Below are 20,515 nucleotides of genomic sequence, written 5' to 3'. Positions count from 1 at the left end.
TCAGTCAGTCCTGCGTTTTCAGCATGGTAAGCTCAGGACTGCACGGTTGTTTGTTTTTAATAAATTTATTTTACAACCCAGCCACAATTTTCCCTCTCTCCGTTCCTCCTAGTCCCTCCTCCAATTTCACCTCTGCTCCCATCCCCCAAGCCACTCCTCCATTTCTATTTAGGAAAGGGCAGGTCTCCCATGAGTATCAACCATGCATGGCGTATCAAGTTTTAGGAAGACTACACACCTCCCCATGTGTTAAGGTTGGACAAGGCGACCCAGTATGGGGAGTTGGGTCCCAAAGACCTGTAAAAGAGTCGGAGACAGTGGAAACAGAGGTGTCTTCAGCTGCATGGTTTTTACTTGACCGAGGATATCAAGAAGTAAGTTTTGTATTGGATGCAGGGGGACTTCACACCCAGTTCGGCTCAGCCTTGGGCTCATTTAAGCTAAGGCTGGCTTTTAGTATATGATGCTAAGGACTGAAGTTAAGGAGGAAAGGCCTAAGAGCGTTAAGGTTCTGTTTTTAGTTTGTTTTAGTGGGTCTGGAGTGGAATCCACAGAATTGTATTTCTGACAAGTATTCTATCACTGAGCTAAGTCCCAAGTCCTTGTTGTTGTCTTTTGTGTTAAGAAAGACTGAAGAAGAAAAGGAAACAGACTATTGGAAATAGAAACAGCTGAGCAGTAACTGGTGTGGAAGCATGCGGGACTGTTCAAGTGACAGTAACTGCTGTTCAGGAAAGCAAGGATGAGTCAGAGTGTCTGAGATTGTCAGGTGCCGCCTGGCACAGCAAGGGACTGTCTACTTAGTTTGAATGTACTCGAAGAGTCCATTAACAGTTTGGTTTACATGCAGATTCTTCTGTGTACATTTGCTATGCAGGCTCAGTTGGCCAAACTCATTTTCATATACTTTGCTCTTGAATCTCAGTATTTCACTCTAAGGTTTCTTCGTATGTTATGTTAACTCTGACTGTGCAGAAACACAAGTCATTCTGATTATCAAGATAGACTGGTATGCTATGTTTTAAATCCTAAGCTGTCACACTAGTCTCTGCTACTATACATTCCCCTTGTTGTGATAAGCGGAAACACAGTGGTTACACTGGGCACAGTGTCCTGTTGGTTCACCTAGTGTTTGCTTTTCCCAGAGATTAAATGCTTTTGCTGCCCTGAAGTTTCTGAGCTGATTTTATTGACCTTTTGTAAACTAGATGCTTTCTGATGCAGCACCGGGGAAACTGAGGATTGTCCATGGAGATGTGCTGACATACAAGGTAGAAAAGGCTTTTCCAGACCACATTAGGAGACAGTGGGACGAAGGTAAGTGCAAGTGCCTTTGGGTTTGTTCGGGTGGGTGGGTGGAAGTGGCAGGGGTATGTGTGTCTGTGTTTGTTTTTGTTTTGATCATATCACAGATATTTACTTCAGCTATCACCTATCAAATAAAGTGCTTCCTTTTACGTATTTATATGAAAACTACCTAAACAGAATTAAATAATGTGCATTGTAATTTTCTCTGCTTTCCTACTTTCTTCTTTTTTTATTAAATCCTTCTCATTTTAATTATTTAGATAAGAATTACTATATATTTTTCCCTACTCCTCTCATTCTTACAGAATATGGTTGTTTTTGTTTTGTTTTGTTTTTTTTAAGACAGAGTCTCATGCTATAGCCAAGGGTGGTCACTCCTCATATAGCCCAGGCTGATTTTGAACTTGAGAAGTCTCCTGCTTTAGCCTACAAGTGCTGGCATTACAGGCATGCACTACCATACCTGGTTGAGTTTTCCCTAATTCTTATTTCTTTGTTTCAAGTATTCAAGTTGTGGTTTCTATGTAAATAAACTTTGTATTTTTATGACACTATACCAAGTATTGGTAACTATTTTTCATATGTAAACCAGGCCACTCACAGACCTTTATCTCTTTTTCCTTTGTCTTCATAGTAGTGATTCTGACCAGCCAAGGCACTTCCCCTTCAAGACAGATGTTTACCAGGACCCTGCAGTGTCCTGGAAGTGCAGATGATACAGAGCATGTGGACTGCTAGCAGAAACTCTGAGGATAAGTGGAAGGGCTTTTGCAGATCTAGCCGCTCCAGGGTCAGGCTCCTTCAGAGGAACTCGTGTTTCTAGTCAGTGGTTTCTTAGCACAGAGCCCCCAGTAGGACCACAGTCACCCTTCTGGTTCATCCTTTTAGTGTCATATGTCACCTTCATGTCTCCGTGGTTGTTGGGCTCCACCATTCTCCTCAGCCTTTGGAAACGAACTGTTCTTTTTCAGTGGCTTGAGGGTTTGGAGTTTGTAGCATTTTGTTTTGTTTTTGATTTCTAGCCCACTTGTTTGATACTGAGATGTTTCTTTTACGGCATCTTCTCGTGCTAAGGATTTGCCTAGATTACCTATTGCTTTGGTTTTATTTCCCTCCTAAGTATTTCAAGCATTCAAATTTTAGGCTCATCTTGTACCCCCCTCCTGGGTCTCTGATGGTCTGGCGAACCCCACAGTCACTTTAAACTCAGTGTATTTAAGGAAAATCGCCTTTTCCATCAAAACACCTCATTTTATGAACTTCTAGAACCTTTTCATCTATAAATACAAAGCTAATTGTGGAAAAAATTACATTTTAAGAGAACTGAAAAATGCCAAGTTGTGTCTTTTCATTTGCCTTTATTTGATTATCATACTTAAATGTCAATGAAGCTATTAAGATCATACTCAGAATATGTTCATATACTCATTCCAAATTGTCTTCTCCCCCAACCAAACAGATCCTCCAAATGTACACATCATTGGAAATCTGCCTTTCAGTGTCTCAACTCCCCTGATCATCAAGTGGCTTGAAAATGCCTCTCTTAGAGATGGACCCTTCGTCTACGGCAGAACCCAGATGACGTTAACATTTCAAAAGGAGGTGGCAGAGGTTGGTCTTGTCTTTTCCTGGGTATTTCATTGTATGATCAAATTTGCAAATACTACTTCGTATTTATTACTGGCTGTGTTTTCTAAGTTAATGCTTTTCCATTACACGTGGAAAAACACATCCAAATGTTAAGACATGTAATGAAGATAGCAGACACAACCACTAGATGCTCCCAGTGGAGACCTTGTGTGTTCAGCACAAGGTCTACACTGCCGTAGACAAAACCCAGGAGAAATGAGAGCTGCAAGATGTTGATTTTACATTCATATGTTGGGAGTGGGCTGTGCCATCTTCAAATTGATCCTCTGCAATCCTTAGGATGACAGTGAAAAGATGATATCATAAATTTGGCACCCGATTACCCACCCCACTGCACACATGTGCACACACACACACCCCTCATTTGATGCCTGCTGTGCCTGCATTCTCATGGCCTGACTGTTCTGAATTTACAAAGTGAATCTCCAGGGTGGACAAGGGTAGCTTGCAAGATAAGACAGTGAGGGCGAGCGTAGGGACAGATCTGCACTTGCAAACTCGCTCTGACAGCATATCCCCATTACCAAGGTAATAAGGACTGAGTTTGGGATTGTTCCCTTCTGTAGTCTTGATACTAGATTTGTACCCATGTGTGTCGTGTGCTTTAGGTTTGTCCACTCTTAAGCTCCATTTTAAAGGAGTCATCCAATACGTGTGTTTATTGTAAACATCTTAGTAGGATTCACACATGTGCTTATAGTTATTCTTTATTTATATTGCTCTCTGTCTTGGCTATGCGTTCACTCTCGTAATCTGTCCAGTCTCATTGTTGGGGACCCAGGGTTTATATCAGTGCTTTACTATTGTGAACAGAACTGTCCGGAAAGTTCTTAGGCACAAGGGCCAGTTTGGGACAAGATATGTGCCCAGGAGCTTCAGTCTTGGTAGGTAATGCTTTACCATTTTTGTAGGTCATCAGGCCTTTATACTCCTGTATTACAGTGTGTGCGTGAGTTCATTTTGTAGGTCATCAGGCCTTTATACTCCTGTATAACAGTGTGTGCGTGAGTTCGTTTTGTAGGTCATCAGGCCTTTATACTCCTGTATAACAGTGTGTGCGTGAGTTCATTTTGTAGGTCATCAGGCCTTTATACTCCTGTATAACAGTGTGTGCGTGAGTTCGTTTTGCTCTGTATTTTTGCCAGCTCCTGGTCTTACTAGACCTACACATTTTTTATTAACCTAGGGAAGCTGGTGTATTGTGCTGAGTTTTAATGAAATGGGGCACCGTTGCAGCTTGGGGTCACTTGGGTGTTTTACATTGAACTGCTAATCTTTCTGTTGGATTGTCTTCTATTTGCTGGTATTCTCTGTACCGATGCAGTATACTTCAAATTGCCTTTCTCTGTGTTTATATTGTCATTGTCTTTTTACAGTGTCTTGAGAGTTAGACATTTATTTTTCTTTAACTTTTTTACTGACATGTATTAATTATACAAAATAATGGGCTTCGTTGTGACACATTCTCACACACATATGTGCTTTGGTTCTGCTCACACACAGACACACCCCATTACCTGCTCGTCTTTCCCCACTTTCCCGCTGATCTCCCGTCTTGAAAATTAGACATTCTTAATTTTTAATTTGTGGTTGCTTCATATCTGAATAAATCATTTTATGTCTTGATTATGAAGGTATTTCTGTTCACTTGGGATTGATTTTTGTATATAGTAAAAGTAAGCTCTATTTTACTGTTGTTAGCATATAAATTCCAGCCCCGTTTATTGCCATCTGCTCTTTACAAGTCTCTTATCAGAAGTACTCTGCAGAAAGCTGTGCTCTGATTAGAGACATCAGGGACATGCTGAGGTGTCCCAGGAGCAGCAGGGTCTATGGGACAGAGAAGGGGGTTCCTTAGAAAGAGCCCTCAGGTCAGGTCAGATCGGTTGAGAGAGATTATTTTGGCCAAATACATGTCATGCTTGCATGTGATGAAGAAACAGTTACACCAGTTTGAGAAAGTTTAAGGCTGAATGACTGCTAAGTGAGCAGAGTATCAAATCCCAATGGGAGTGAAGCAGTGAAAGGCAAGGTTAGGGCAGAGGGCACGGTTAGTGGGTAGAGTTCTGATCGTGCCACACCAGTAGATTCCCTTCCTCCTGCTGTGATTGTTTGGTATTTTTGTTCTTGAACAACACAATAGAGAGGCAAGTGTTGAGCTCTCTCTGAGGAAAGAGCGGAGGAGCGGAGGAGTGGAGTCGTGTTTGCAGTGACTCATCTGGCAGCTCTGGGTTTTAATGATAGTGTTGCTTTGACTTCACCATAGGCAATTATTTTTCTTCAACAAAGGTTAATTTTAGTTACATTTTTACATGAATATTGAATTCATAGCAGCTCTGTAATTTATGGAATACATTAGAAGTGTGGGTAACTGGCCCGTTCGACTGATGTCACATTTCTACAGATGAGAGTCGCGAGGGAAGACTCAGTAGTGCCATCGTCTTACATATCTTCTTTGCTCTGGATCACAATCCTGTGCGTGATATTCTAGATTTTAGCAACAGAAAGCATTTTTAACCTTGACTTTGTTGTGAGTTATAAAGCAGAATCCAATAAGTGCCCTCCTCTTATTCTTTTTTCTAGGGTTATAGGATGTAAACATAATTCACTCTGGATGCATTAAAGGGCATCTAAATGGTGTTACATCTCAGAAAAGGAGTCAAGACTATCTAGCAGTAGTTAGAGCTTAACAAACCTCATCTGAACTCTCTCTATAATGAAAACTGACTGGGGTGCTTTATTGTCTTCACAGATTGGGCAGCACTTGAACCAGATCACAGGTCCTGTGTTTCCTAGGAGAGTCACAAGGTTCAAGTTCTCCATTGTGCTGGGCCTGTGGGTTTTTAAGTGGGTCCAACATCAACCTCAGTCTCCTGTTTCCAGGAGACATTGGATGGTTGTGGTTACATCCCTAGAAGGGAAGATGTCACCACTCTCTTAATGACATAACATTCATTGTCCCTGGTCCAACATTGTAAATTCACAAATACAAATTGTTGGAGGGAGCTGCTTGTTCATTCCGGCTGCCCAGAACCCAAATAATCACACAGAAACTGTATTATTTAAATCATTACTTGGCCCATTAGCTCTAGCTTCTTATTAACTGACTCCTACGTATTAACTTAGCCCATTTCTATTAATCTGTGTATTACTACATGGCTGTAGTTTACTGGGTAAAGTTCTAGCGTCCATCTCTGGTGGCTCCATGGCTTCTCTCTAACTCCTCCTCCTTTCTCTCAGCAGTCCCGTTTTCCCCGCCTACCTAAGTTCTGCCCTATCAACAGACCAAGGCAGTTTCTTTATTCATTAATAGTAATCACAGCATACAGAGGGAAATCCCACATCAACAAGTATAATTTTTCTCCTTACAATTATTTTAGATAAATAACAGAACAGAAAAAAGTAAAAGAAATACTCTTCTTGGGAATTCTGTCTTGCCTTGTTTTCTTGTCCTTAGTGACTTTTAAAGCTCAAGAGCTGATGGTTTTCTTCTACTGAAAACTTAACTCATTCAGTGTCCAGACCTCTTATTGTTAAAAAATCCTCTATTGGACTTTTGTGTTCATAGCTTTACCTGTGCTGTGTCTAAATAAAAATGGCAATACATATGTAAATGGTTATTAGCTCAGTAACTTCTCAGGGTAGCTTTTAGTGTAAAGTCTTTGCGGGCTTCCTGGACTGTGACTTGACTTTTTGCTCAATGGATTAACAGTTCTGTGTGCTGCTTTGTTCTAAATTATCTCCACAACCTGGTGTACTTGCTAGGGAGATTGACTAGACCCAGAGTCTAGATTAGAACACCCCCATTTCTAACTGTCCTAAGTGCTTCATGCTCAGAGTGAAATGTATTCAACTGTGCTTTAAGTCCAGTTAGAATAATTACACCCATTTCAGGTTTTTGCTTTTTAAAGTAATTTTTAAATTCTTTTGAATTCATCATTGGAAACATATCTTTCAAATGTAAAGTAGCGTATTAGCAATGCCTTAAGAAGGAAATCCGTGATGGCCAATTCTTTGGGTTAATTTTTAAATTTCATGATTATATTTTTGCTGGATTGTAGTTTTAGAGATGCTTTTATCACTGGGCACTGTGGATTGTGCTGTAATCCAAGCACTTGGGGACTAATGCAGGAGGTTTTATTTGAGAATATATACATCTCTTGCCTTTATATTATACTGAGGAGCAATTTTCTGTGTCTTACATGCTATAGCACTTCATTATCTTGAACTCGGTTTCCTAATCATTTCTGCTTTGCCAATGAAGATAAGCAGTTGCTTAAAATGGGAAGGGGGTGTAGTAAATAGAGGAGCGGCGGGGCTGGGAGGCAGCCCCGCCGCTCCTCTTATTACTACAAGGGGGTGGGGTGGGGGTGTGATGAGATGGATGGGAGATGTCAGCATAGAAGCTGTGCGATCTCCATACATGTCAGAGGAAATTCCTCAGTTTCTCAGCAAAAACCTTGTTTCATTTCAGTTTATATATTTTATTTTGTGTGTATGAACGTTTTGCTTGTACATATGTACACATTCATGCCTACTGTCCAGGGCCCCCAATGGATCTCCTGATACTGAAGTTATGAATGGCTGTGAGCTTCCATGTGGATGCTGAAGTCAAACCCAGGTTCTCTGTAAGAGCAGCAAGTGCTTTAACCACTGAGCCATCTCTCCAGCACCCCAAAGTCCATTTTAGTCTTAAGATAAAGTTCTAAAAAACCAAATTATATGATTTTTTTCATGCCCAGAACAGGTTAGATGCAGAAATGGAAATGAGCTGTTAGATTAGTTGATGCCCATCAGTGACCTCGGAGAGTGAAAATCCAACAGCACCTGCTCTGGGAGCACTGACGGTGGCCTAGCATGGACATCCTGTCCTGTGCCTGGCTTCGGGTGTTCCAATCATTACTAGTGTCCGTGACCTTGATCCTAAACGGATCACTAGAGTTTTGGGATGTCTTCAGAGCTCAAGAACACAGAAACATGGTACATTTTAGAAAGATGAGTGATCTTTGAACCTATTACTCTCAGTCTTACCCAATTTTAACATATTTTTTATTGCCTTTCCCATAATGTCAAATGGTGTGTGTGTGTTTATAGCCCTTCTTCCTAGGGTTTGAACTGTGTGAAAAGTAGTAGTTGCCATTCCCACACATCTCCTATTTGTATTGTAGGTATGTATGTAGGCACACACAGAAATTCTAAGGTTTTTATGTAAGCATTATATCACACTGGTTTTTGCCACTTTAAAATCTATACTCTATTGATGGACGTAACCTATGCCAGTAATCCCTGTTACCCATTTTAACAGTTATTTCATATCCGTTGGCAAAATTATAGTCATTTACCTGTTGGTAGAATTATAATTTTCAACTTTTTGGATAATGTGCATAATGCTGCAGAGGGCGTATATCTTCTTTTGTGTAAGTGATATGCTTCAGCCTTTATTGACAAATTATTGTCCAACACTGGTATATAAATACCAGTTTGTGCCCTTTGCACTCTCACTGCCAAGCGTAGAACCCTTGTAGCATCTCATTCTTTCCACCCTTGATGAACTTTTTTATAGTGTTCCATGTGGGAAACTATGGATTGTCTTGGCTTTAATTTGCACATCTCTGCTTTTTTATATGTGTAACTTAGTTAATGGTTATAATTCATTGATCTGCCATAGTTTGTCTTATATCTCCTGGTTGTTTATCTTATGGTTGGTAATGCCTAGTGTGTAGGCATCTCATTCATATTGTGACCACTAATTATTTGGCCTTCTACACACAATTCTGAATGTACGATGTGTCTTGATAGTGTTTTGATTGAAAGTTTTAACAGAAAAAGATCTATCTTTTGTAGCTTCTGCTTTTGCATCTTCTCCACTTTGGGTCATAGATATTACCTGCAAAAGACTGAAATTTTGTTTTTCATTTATCATTAATTAAATTGCAGTTTGTCTTTTCTCTGTAAATGCTTAATTGCACCCATACCATTTAATGAATGGTCTGTCCTTCTCTTTTGTTAAGAGAATCCCATCTCTTGTGTATCAGAAGCCCACTTGTGCTTGAGTCTTTTTGTCCTGTTGGTTTGTCTCTGTTTGTAGCAATACTGCCTTAATTTTGATACAGGTAGGGTGAGTCTCCCATGAGCATTGTTGGTATTATTCAGGAGTGTCTTGGCCATTCTTGATACTATATAATTTTTATCTGAATTTTAATTTTATATATATTATATATGGAAATTGAAGTTCTTTTTAAAAGTATGATTGAGATTTTCATGCAAATTACATTTTATTTATCAGTTTTTTCTGTGCTGAGTTCAGTTCAAAAATGAGTGTGTGGGTGGTCAAAAGGAAATGTCCGAATTTTTGCATAAATTGTCAAGAACAGCCTGTATTTCAAAGGTGCTTGAATAGTCAAAGTTTTTATACTTAAGGAAGCACTTTTAAAACCATCTTTATAGTCCTTCTTTATTTGCTAATTTCTTCATACAGTGTTTATTAATTGTTTACATATGACTTTCTGTTGTAGAATATAGCAGTAACTTGAAAACCTCAGACAGTCATTTATAGAGTTTATGTGAGTTTTTCCAGTGCTTATACATGATACAATGGACACTTCTACAGCCTGTCTTGCTAATGATGTTTGTTTACATGGTTTGTGTCAGATAGTGTGTGAAGCATAATAATTTGTCTTGAGTCAGATGTGCCTAGTCAAATGGGATTAACTTGTTTGCTTACTTTTGGCCTTCTGTAGAGACTTGTAGCCACTACAGGAAGCAAACAGCGCAGCCGCCTTTCCATTATGGCCCAGTACCTCTGCAAAGTTGAGCACCTCTTTACCATTCCTGGGAAAGCTTTTGTTCCCAAACCAGAGGTGAGTCTTTACGTGTTTGTGTTAGTTCATGAGTGTGACTTGTTGTATTTGCTCCCCTGAAGAAAGTTTGCAGGAAACAGTCGGTAAGATCTAAAACTTAGCTGCAGCTGTCCTAATAGAGCATGACTGCTTCGGAACATGAAATCTACTAAGTAATGGAATTAACATATTTTAGTCTCTTTTCTGATTACGCAAGTTTAAATTATTCATTCACATAAACACTCTTTTCTCTTTCTAAGTCATTAATGTACATTCTTTTTTCTCTTAGAAGTTGTATTATGAGCAATGAATTAACAAACAAATTACTGGAAAACCTACACTGTTCATTGCACCAATGGGAAGTCCAAATTTTTGATAGAATATCCTAGTTGCATATCATAATTTAAATGTATATTTTAAAAACTTTCTTTGTACTTTAAAAGTTATTTTACTTCTATTAACTGAAGATGCTCATATATAAGATAACAGTGATTTGTTAACTTGAATAAAATTTGAGGAAAAAAGTACAGCTTAAAAATGACCGAGCCCAGCATAATGGAGCATGTCTCTGAGCTCCAGCACACAGGAGGCCGTCTGGCTTCTCCAATACCTTGTATGGGGGGAAAACTGTGACTGAGTCAGATAGTGCTAACTGTGAGATTCATTGGGATGGGGTAAATATAAATAATTGGGGAAATGAACTTAATCCATTTTCTAGATGCAAAAGAGAGAGCAGCTCTTGGGTATTTAAAGCAAGCAGAGGTCTTATTAGTCGCCTTGTACTTAGAAAGTGCCATATTTTAGTTTGTGCTTATATTGGCTTTCGTATGCTGCAGTAGCATCTACCAATTCATGAATCGTATCTAATTTTAGTTTGCATACATTATATAATAACACATGATAAATTAGAATGGAAACTGGGGCTTGGGGCTGATGGCTTGGGCAACATGTACATGAGTTCTGGTCCTCTGTACTGGAGTCTCCTCCCCATCCTGTGGCTTTAAAACAGAAACCGGCTACTCAGGCATTGTCCACCAGAGGGCAGAATAGGCGATATCCTTGATCAACACCAAGGGAAGGTACTTTTTATACTTCATAATTACAAAAAAACTAATCTAAAATATATCTTTAAAAATAAATTAATGCTGTCACCCATCACCTTATTAATATAGTCAGACCTCTTTCAATTATATACTTTTAAATAAAACATGAATGCAATAATAGGAAAATAAAGAAATTCAAGACAGATATAATTGTATATGGTAGTTTGTTGTCATTTTAAAGTACCTCATAATTTTTTTTTAATATTTTGTCCTCTTTGTAAAGAAAGTTGAGCGTAAGAGTATTTTGTCTCGTTTTCTTCATTCTAATAAAGTTTTAGCAGGCTCCCAGAGCTTCGTTGCACATTCACAGCACAGCTCTTACACGTAATCCTTCAGGTTATATGCTAACCTGTTCTCTGGCTGCCAGGTAGAGGTCTGTTTCTGCCTGGTGGGGTAGATCCGTGGTTTTGGGTTCTTTTTTATATAAGAAGTGCAGAAAATAATACCAGAGATAAGTAGTAGCACCGCTGAGATGAACCCGATGTAGACAGCTCCTCCGGGTTCATATTTGTGGCTTTTCGGAATGGTCACATCTAGAAAGTTTTCTATGATCTCCTTGGTGTACCACACTGTTGGGATTAAGCCAGAGATCCCTGCAGCCATGCAGCAGATTCCTCCAGCCAAGGAGATCTGGCTCTTGGTGTATGTGTCCCCACCTAAGTGAGTGCATTTCATCCCCACTACACAAGTGCAGGTCCCCAAAACAGACAGAACGCAGGCCAGCACCATGGTGGCCCTGGCCGTCTGTACGTGGACGGGTAGAGACAGGATGGAGTATTTCAGGGTACAGCTGAACATCCCAGTGCTGTACCACGTGCAGTCCATCCATAGCCCGTGCACCTGCACGATAGCAGTTACAATGTTGGAGCCTGGCTCTGCACTGACCTTCCAGTTGGGCAGCATAGTGGCAGTGAGTACTCCAGAGACCCCAGATAAGGCCAGGATGAAAGCAAGGAGCTGGAGACCCGCTGAAGCCATGATGTTACTCTTAACTTCTGTTCTCTTAGAAGAACCCAGTGGTTAATTGTGGTGCGTGGTCAAATCAGGAGCTATGCTGTGGAGTGGAGAACTGAATAACAAAAGCTAGGGAAAAAAGCAGAATAGAATTGGAGGAACAGGAGAATAAGTTAACAAAGGCTTCATACAGGAGCCAGAACATACCTGAATAGCACCCGTGTCTCCATGCTGCATACATACACACGCACATAGGCACACACACAGAGCAGATGAGGATGCTGCTATCTCAGAGAAAGGTTCCTAAGTGGGCCTGCGGAATAGCATTCTACTGAGTGAGCGTCACAAGAAGTGCTGAATTTGGAGCATACTGTAGTTATCCACATAAGACCCTAATTATTCTGAAAATGTCTATGAAATGAGCATATACCTTGTTAGGCAGTTTAGACACTTCAAATTGTGGCTGTAGTATCTGATACAGAATTTTATTTGCATTGTAGATCATTTTAAATAACTTTGTTTTAATGAAAATAAGTCATAAGCAATTAAAAGCTTAAATCTACCTCCTATAAATAATTTATAGATATAAGAAAAGTTAAGAACTGAAAAATGGTTTGAATTAAATCTTCACTCAGCACACACCATGTGTGCCCGAGGGTCTTGTTGAAGGAGAAAGAGAAACTGAAGGACTTTAGAGTCCTGCATAGTCCTTACCTAGGTTAGCATTTATTTAGCATCATGTCCCTGGTACTAGCTTATGAGAATGTAAGATCCTTTCTACTTGCAACCAAAGTCCTTCCCACGTAACAATCCAAAAGTGTTCAGCCACGAAACAGGCTCCCCTGCGTGATTCAGATGCAGGAACAGAAGATCTTGAAAGTCTGTGCCAGAAATAGCCACATAGTTGGCTGTAGGTAAAATAACAGCCCACCCCTTGTTTTACTTCAGAACAGCTTCCTACTTCCGTGTTCATATTCCTGTTCACCATATGACCCATCTGACAGTGTGTGCTGCTTGGTGAACAGTGTAAAGTCTTGGGAATGCTGCGGTATTGGCTTATTTTTTGTCTTTCTGAAACAATTGTTAATGATATGCTGCATTGACTTAGGATTCTCATGCACGCACTCTTCACATAGCTGGAGGTGGTTCTTGGTTTCATGTTATTTCTCTGTATTTGAGTATCCTTCCAGAAAGTGGGACTTTATAGGGGTTTTTCTTTTCCTTCCGTGGACTGACTGAAGTTTCTTAGAGTCCTAGAGCTGAGGAAAGCCTCAGCTGTAATCTTGAGTTTCATTACTTTTCCAGTCAATGAGCTCAGGTGGAAACCTCCATGCCCGTCTTCTATGGAGCTGTCAGGTGCAGCTCTTGTTAAATACCTTAACAAGATAATCTGAGCCTGTGTGGAAACCACAGACCTGCCATGGCTACAAGTGAGTCTCTAGGTCATCAGAGCTTCCTCTGCCTAGACTGAGTTCTAGTTTTGTCACTCCCATGATTTTAGGAGTCTCTGAGATTTTACATTCTTCTGAGTCAGTGTGTGTACAAACCTCAGTGATCTTAGGGCGTATCTGCTGCTAAGCTGTTAGATACTTTTGTTTGCCAGATTCCCCAGCTCTAACCAACAGAAAGTTAAAAGCTTAAGGGGGGGGGGGAGCAGGGATGAGCACATGTGTATTCAGTTGTACACTAGCTCCTGAGTTCAGGCACGTGTGTACAGTTTTACATGAGCTCCTGAGTTCAGGCACGTGTGTACAGTTTTACACGAGCTCCTGAGTTCAGGCACGTGTGTACAGTTTTACACGAGCTGTTCAGGTGTCAGTCACCGAGACTGTTTCACAGTCTTTCCGGCCCAGGAGTTTTCCAGCAGTTGAGGTCACTGTTAATACTCCCTAAGATCGTTTTGATGCTTGCTTTCATTTTTGCTTTGATGGGAAATTTTAATATGATGATTCTATCCAGCTTTTCCATCATAGCCCTTTTCTTTCCATCAAACACTGTTACCTAAATGTCAGTATCATGCAGACCTGCAAGCAGTTGTTGTCATAAGTAACAAGTCCTGGCAGCAATAAATTGCAGACAGGCAAGCTAGCAAGTAAATACTAAGACACTGCATCTAGTTAGCACAACGCTTGCTTCCTACAGAAGATGACTTCACATCCTTCTTGTGCATAGAGAGTTCTGTTTAAAACATGTTCTCTACAGTGAAGGCTCTTCCTGCTCCAGGTTCACTACTGCACTGGCGCTCTCTCCAGCCACAGGCATAGTAGTTTGTATGGCGGGCTCCCTCGGTGTGGTGGGGAATCAGAGGTGTGGTGACAAGAGCAGTATAGGAACCACTGTGGCCGTCCCTCCAAGCGTGGGGCACCGATGGGAACTGGAACCTTTAGGACACATTTCCAGCACACTTCACATGGAGAACAGAACCTAGAAATGTCCAGTCTATGAACTGCTTGCTAAAAAGAAATTTGCCCTTTTTTTTTCAAAATGTAAAGCCAGCTTTCCAGAAAAGATTCGTTTATACCAAAAATACTTTAAGACAGATACGTAACTTCCAATTCAGATGCAGCAGTAGCCACAGTTCTGGACTTAGCTGCCGCACAGTGTTGAAGCTCCCTATACCTTTGCCAGTAGCCCTCCCACCCCAGTCTTACCTGCCCTGTGAGCTGACTCCCGACGTCTTCAGGGTCTGGTGCCAAGAAGCCACACGGGGGAGGCTGGTTCTGCAATCTGATGAGCATTGCCTGTTAAGTGCCCACAAGTTAGAGGGAAATAGCAAATAAAGAGTCCCTTCGAGATGAGGCTGAGAACTGCTGACGGCGCTGAAGATAAATACCAGGTTCTCCTCTCAGTCTGAGCTGTGGGAGAATCAAGAAAGGAGAGGCGGGGAAGCGAGGGAGTTGTTGAGCCCTGAACGCTGTTGTGCTGCTCTGCACAGAGGAGGATTATCTGGGTGCTCACAAAAGGCCGCCTTTTCTTTTCATGTTCTGTTTTAGTCATAGTTATAATTTAGTTTTGAATTTTTGTCAGTGTTGGAAGATGCGGTTCTGTGTCCTTAGTTAAAGAATGCCGTCTGAAACGGGTCAGCCGGATGGCGCTCTGCAGACGCTAGTGATACTGCCACTTTCAGGTTTCATTCCGTTGCTTCTTGTCTTGTGTGAAGCTAAGACTCCCAAAATTGTTAACTTTTAAAAACCACTCAGAAGAAATTTTTCCTGAGACAATGGGGATGTTCTATCGGGAACTCACCAAGGCCAGCTGGCCTAGGTCTGAAAAAGCATGGGATAAATCCGGACTATCTGAACATAGTGGACAATGAGGACTACTGAGAACTCAAGAACAATCGCAGTGGATTTTTGATCCTACTGCACGTACTGGCTTTGGGGGAGCCTAGGCAGTTTGGATGCTCACCTAACTAGACCTGGAAGGAGGTGGGCGGTCCTTGGGCTTCCCACAGGTCAGGGAACCCTGATTGCTCTTCGAGCAGATGAGGGCATGAAGCATGGCAGTAACAGCTCGGGCCGTGGGCATGTCTGCAGGTGTTCACTCAGCCCTTTAGCTTAGCTGTCTTTCTTAATAATAATAATTTTACAGGTTATAAATCACATAGCCGTTAGGCAGAAAAGAATAACCTTTTAATTTTTTAAACTTTACAGCCTGTTTTTGAAAATTGTTTTTTTCATATGGCATATTCCAATTATGGTTTTTCCCTCCCTTCACTCCTCCCAGATGATTCCTACTTCCCCACCACCTAAATCCACACCCTTTTTTCTCATTAGAATACAGCCATCTACAAAAAAAATAGAAGTGATAATGAAAATAAGATAAAAATAAAAAATAATCGGGCAAAAAAAAAGCCAATGAGAAAGCACAAGGAACGCACAGACGCTAAGACGTGTTAGATGTTAGTGGTTGCTTTTAAAAGAAGTTAAGAGAAAGCCATGTTTCAGATGTTCGAGTTTTCCCAGTGTTCTCTTGGATCTGCTTTTCTTTTCCCACTTTGGCATTTAGCAAGTTACTGTTTTTTCTCCCTTGGAGGAGTAGCGTCTGGATTCTTCTAAGCTGCACTGCCCTTTAATAAAGACTTGATCATGTAGAAGTATGTGGACCATTCTGTAGATGTTTGCCGGGGTGTACTTTACTGTGTTAACAGCACTGTTATTACTGCTGCTTCAGAAGCAGCCTAGACACTCCCTTCAGGGCCTGGTGTGGACTCCTTCCCGGGGCTGCCTGAGATGCACCCTTTATCTAGCAGATGAGAGAGATGGACGGACCTTCTTGTGGTCCTGACGGCCTGCGGAGCGGAGCTTAAGGAGGAGCATATTTAGAAATGTAAATCAGAACGCTATCAGCTTCTGATGTGGATATTAAAGAGTCTTTGAAGTCCACTGAAACTGTTCAAGATAAATATTATATTCCTTTAGTGTAGGACCTTCTCCATGAATTCCCAAGCTGTGCTTCCATCTGCTGACTTGACAGGACCGGATTCAACGATTTGCAAAACTGTCCCCTTTACCTTCCCCAAATGTACTCTGTGTATGTAAAAGCTGACACTCCCTGCCATTTGGTAAGGCTTAAATCTTAAATGTCATCCTTGTTTCCGTACACAGCATACATTTGTTCAACACTGTTTTGAGTCTGACTTTAAAGTAGCTCAGAGCCTCTCCTGCCTTTCTGAGGCTCAGCAACATTGCAATGTAGCCCTGCCATGGGGAGGGCCTTCTGCTCACCTGACAACACCAGGGCTCCTGAGCTGGGCATGGTCCTGGGTCATAGTGCAGTCTAGTAAGTATTTGTGGATGAAAAATTCATCACTGCTTTTCAATATATAAAGTATTAGTTAAGCTATAAATTGCTTTTGAATGATCAAAAATAAATTTAATCATTTCTAAACAGGACTATAATTTCTCAAGTAATTTTGGAATTCTTTGGTTTGGCATCTTTAATAATATCCACACTTAAAAACCTAACTGCTAAGACTATATACTGTTTAAGGCACCTATAACATCTAATTTCCAGACAACCTGTGAGGTAAAAGGAAGAAAACCCAGTTAGTGGCTTAACTGTGGTTGTAATGACTAAGTCGCAGGAATGGAAACAAGGCCCAGCCCAGTACAGCTTCTGATGCAATGTGCACTCCATCACCTCTTTAGAAAGTGTGTGTGTGTATGTGTATGTGTGTGTGTATGTATGTGTGTATATATTGTGTACAGCCACTTCACACTTCAACTCTAAACCCCCACTTACTACTCAAGCTAAGTCTGTTTGGGGGCAGAGTAGTTTCATCTATTTTCATTTATCTAAGGAAAGCTTTTGTGAGATCTTTTAACATGTTATGTTGATGATTGACTTCTCTTTCTTTCTGAAATCAGTGACTTAAGTATCCTATAAACATACCTCCATAGGCCCAGCAGCACATCAAGCACTTTGGGTTTTCCTCTGCCTTCTTATCACCTGCTCCTAATAACCAGTAATAGCCTCAGAGAATGCCAGGGTGTCAGCTCTGGGAGAGGAAACCTGAGGTTCCCTGAAGATGAGTGACATCAATAAGGACTTTGAAAGCCACTAGCAAGACCATGTTAACATGGAAGGTAAAATTTTATGGCATCCCACTAATACATGAACTAATATGCCTGCTGGAAGCTTCAGGTATTGTTCCAGCAGGCATATTATTGAGGGATTATGGGTGAGGCTTCCCTGTCATTCCCGGGAGACAACAATCTCATAGCAGATTCCTTGGTTCTCTGGCTCTTACAGTATTTCTGCCCCTCTTCTGAGATGTTCCCTGAGCCTTAGATGCAAGAGTTGTGTTGCAGATGTGTCCATTGGCGCTGGGAAGCCCAAGATCACTTGTTCTTTACACAGTGACCAGTTATGGTTTTCTGCAATGGTCTTTGTTGCAGAGGGAAGTTTCTGTGAAGGGTGGGAGCGACACCTCTGGGTGTAAGGATATTTAGAATGCAGTTAGCAGTTATACTGGTTTAGTAACATATGGTAGCAAGCCCTCTGACAACCATGATGTCACTAGCCCCAGTAGTTGGCTAAGGTTCTAGAACCAGGCATGATAACCCTCCCTCCTTTCAGGTTGTTACTTAGGGGCATCCTAAAAACAATCCAGGCTGTTGTTGTTGCCCTTGGTTGCTTCTCAGAGATGCAAGGTTAAGTCCCCATTGCTGAAGGTGCCATGCTCTTCAGACATAAGAGCTGGACGACTCTCCCTGTGAGAGCTAGTTTTTGTAGTATTGGAAGGCGCTATGCCAACTTCTAAGGGAGGGAAGCATCAGCAACCCTGCCCACCTACAGTACTGATGAGCGACAATGAAGCCAGAGTATTTTAAGTATGTCTAGTTTCTTTTTCTTTCTTCCCTCTATTTCTTTCTTTTTTCTTCTGATTTTATTCTAACTCAATAGATTTTTCAAGAGAAAAAAATAATGGTTGTTGTATTAAATAAGTGTTCAATTATAACTAAAGAGCACTTTATACCTGTTACCATAGTTACTGCACTTCCTGTGTGGCTTTAGAGAAAATGGCCTCCATCACTCAGAGTAATTTTAAGAAATGCTTTTGCACCAGTCGGTGGTGGCACGTGCCTTTAATCCCAGCACTCAGAAGGCAGAGATAGGTGGATCTCTGTGAGTTCTAGGCCAGCCTGGTCTACAAGAGCTAGTTCCAGGACAGGCTCCAAAGCTACAGCGAAACCCTGTCTTGAAATGGAAGGAAGGAAGGAAGGAAGGAAGGACAGAAGGACAAAAGAATTGCTTCTGCAGGAAAGAGCAGAGAAAGTTAACAGGAGTGACCTTCCCAAAGCCAGACAATTGCTAACTGAGCTCTCTACCAGTGAGTTTTAGGGTTCTGCCATGTATTATTGTGCTTGTGAATGGGAATTTTCCATCAGCTGTGATATAATGCCTATTTAACTGGGTAGCAGATTAATGTTCGAAGTCTGCTAGCTTATGTAGAATGCTATGATAGTCAGCATTTTAGGGCTGTTTAAATAAAGCAAGCATTAGAAACTCCTGTACTTGCAAGCAGTAACTGTATTGCAAAGGGATGATACTAAGCAGTAAGGATGAAGCCAATTTGTAAAATCCACAAATACTGCTATAAGTGGCAGCTACGTTGCTACAAGATTGGATCATCCTTCCCAAATGTGTGCCTTTGGTCTTAGCAGCACTTGGACTCATCCAGTGTTCTGACACTTTCGTAGTTCCAGATTGGGTGGAGGCTATATTTGATCGCATGCTGTTTGGGTTTTGTTTTCCTGCTGAAAGGTGATCTGACGCCAGTAGGTCATTGACTGTGCACTGAGTCTACAAGATAACTTCTTAGTTAACGGTTTATTGGGGAGAATCATCAGAGATGACTGAAGAAAGTGGCAGGAAGAGAGGCGAGGCAGGAATGCCTGTGGATGCAAATGTTATAGGGCCCAGGAGGTCACAGAATGACAAAGCAGGGTGAAGTATAGAAGATGCTCTAGGACCTTCTCAGACCTGGAGAATCAAGATGAATGGGCATGTCGAGGTCCTTGGACAGTCATCGTGGTAAATCTTGGCTGCTTCTCCTTTCCAGTTTAAGGACCTGTTCCTCCCAGGAGTACCCTAAAAGTGAGCCATCCTCTCCCTCCAACAGTGCCTGCCTTCTAAAAGTCCCAGCTATCTCTGCCACTCCCTCCTTACTGCTGTCTGTAACTACAAACCGCCTGTGTTTGCAGGGCTAAGGCAATCTCACAGGAAGTGTATGTTAACTAGAATTGATAAAGAAACTTACAGAATGCAGTTGGAAAGTGTTGTAAGGTTATTAAGGAGAGGGTGGGGAAGGAATGTTATTGAGAACATTTAATATTGTACTTAGTATTCACAACAACTCTTCACCATAATCTTCACCAAAGAGGTCTAAAGTTTGGATTTTTTATTTAATTAACATTTTTTTCCATTTATTTTACATGCTGACCACAGCTTCCCTTCCCTTTTTTCCCATTCCCTTCCCCATCCAGTCTTCTATTCAGAAAGGGGCAGACCTCCCATGGGCTTGCACAAAGCAGAGCACCTGGAGCTGAGGTGGGACCGAGCTCCTCCCCACATCAAGGCTGCGAGAGCTAATTCAGAAAGGGGGAACAGTTCCCCCAAAAGCCAGCTAAGCATCAGGAGCTGGTCTCCCTGCCAGGAGCCTTACAAATAGACCAATCTATACAACTGTCACATGGAGAGGGCCTTGGTTGGTCCCATGCAGGCTCCCTTACTGTTGGTTAAGGGAGTCAGTAATCTCCCAGGAGTTCAGATCAGTTGTCTCTGTGGCTTCCTCATCATGACCTTGGCCCCCCTGGCTCATTCAGAGCCTCCTCGTCTTCAGCAGGACTCCTGGAGCTCATGAGCACAGTGCTTGGCTATGGATCTCTGCATCTGCTTCCATCAGTTACTGGATAAAGGCTCCCTGATGACAATAGGGTAGTCACTAATCTCGTTACAGTAAAGGGCCAGTTCAGGTTCCCTCTCCACTATTGCTAGGAGTTTTAGCTGGGGTCATCCTTGTGAGTTCCTGTGGGTTTCCCTGGCACCAGGTTTCTCCCTAACCCTGAAATGCCCCCCATCAAGACAGTCTCTTTCATTACTCTTCCCCTCTGTCCTGCTCCCAACCCACTCCCTGAAGTTCCCATTCCCCCACCC

At 41.6% G+C, this 20,515-nt stretch overlaps 2 protein-coding genes across 4 annotated transcripts in view; one reads left to right on the top strand and one right to left on the bottom strand.

Annotated features, from left to right (window-relative positions):
• Positions 1-20,515, top strand: part of Tfb1m (transcription factor B1, mitochondrial) — a 40,179-nt gene that overhangs the window by 13,275 nt on the left and 6,389 nt on the right. For all 3 annotated transcript variants that reach the window (XR_005976768.1, XR_005976769.1, XM_041680067.1), the window contains exons 3-5: positions 1,209-1,317; positions 2,768-2,919; positions 9,699-9,818. Coding sequence is in view for 1 of the 3 variants with exons in the window: in XM_041680067.1 (XP_041536001.1) it covers positions 1,209-1,317; positions 2,768-2,919; positions 9,699-9,818 (381 nt within the window). In the remaining 2 variants the exon portion in view is untranslated. The remainder of the gene's footprint in view (positions 1-1,208; positions 1,318-2,767; positions 2,920-9,698; positions 9,819-20,515) is intronic.
• On the bottom strand, positions 11,219-14,659 carry Cldn20 (claudin 20). The gene is made up of 2 exons (XM_041680068.1): positions 14,506-14,659; positions 11,219-11,983 (listed from the first exon to the last, which is right to left on the bottom strand). The coding sequence occupies exon 2, from the start codon at positions 11,876-11,878 to the stop codon at positions 11,219-11,221; it is 660 nt and encodes a 219-aa protein (XP_041536002.1). The 5' UTR covers positions 11,879-11,983; positions 14,506-14,659.

The sequence above is a fragment of the Microtus oregoni genome, unplaced genomic scaffold (assembly GCF_018167655.1).
Source record: "Microtus oregoni isolate MIOR12 unplaced genomic scaffold, Mior012 000033F_ref0000390, whole genome shotgun sequence".
Classification (NCBI taxonomy): Eukaryota; Metazoa; Chordata; class Mammalia; order Rodentia; family Cricetidae; genus Microtus; species Microtus oregoni.
This window is presented reverse-complemented; position numbering and strand designations above follow the sequence as displayed.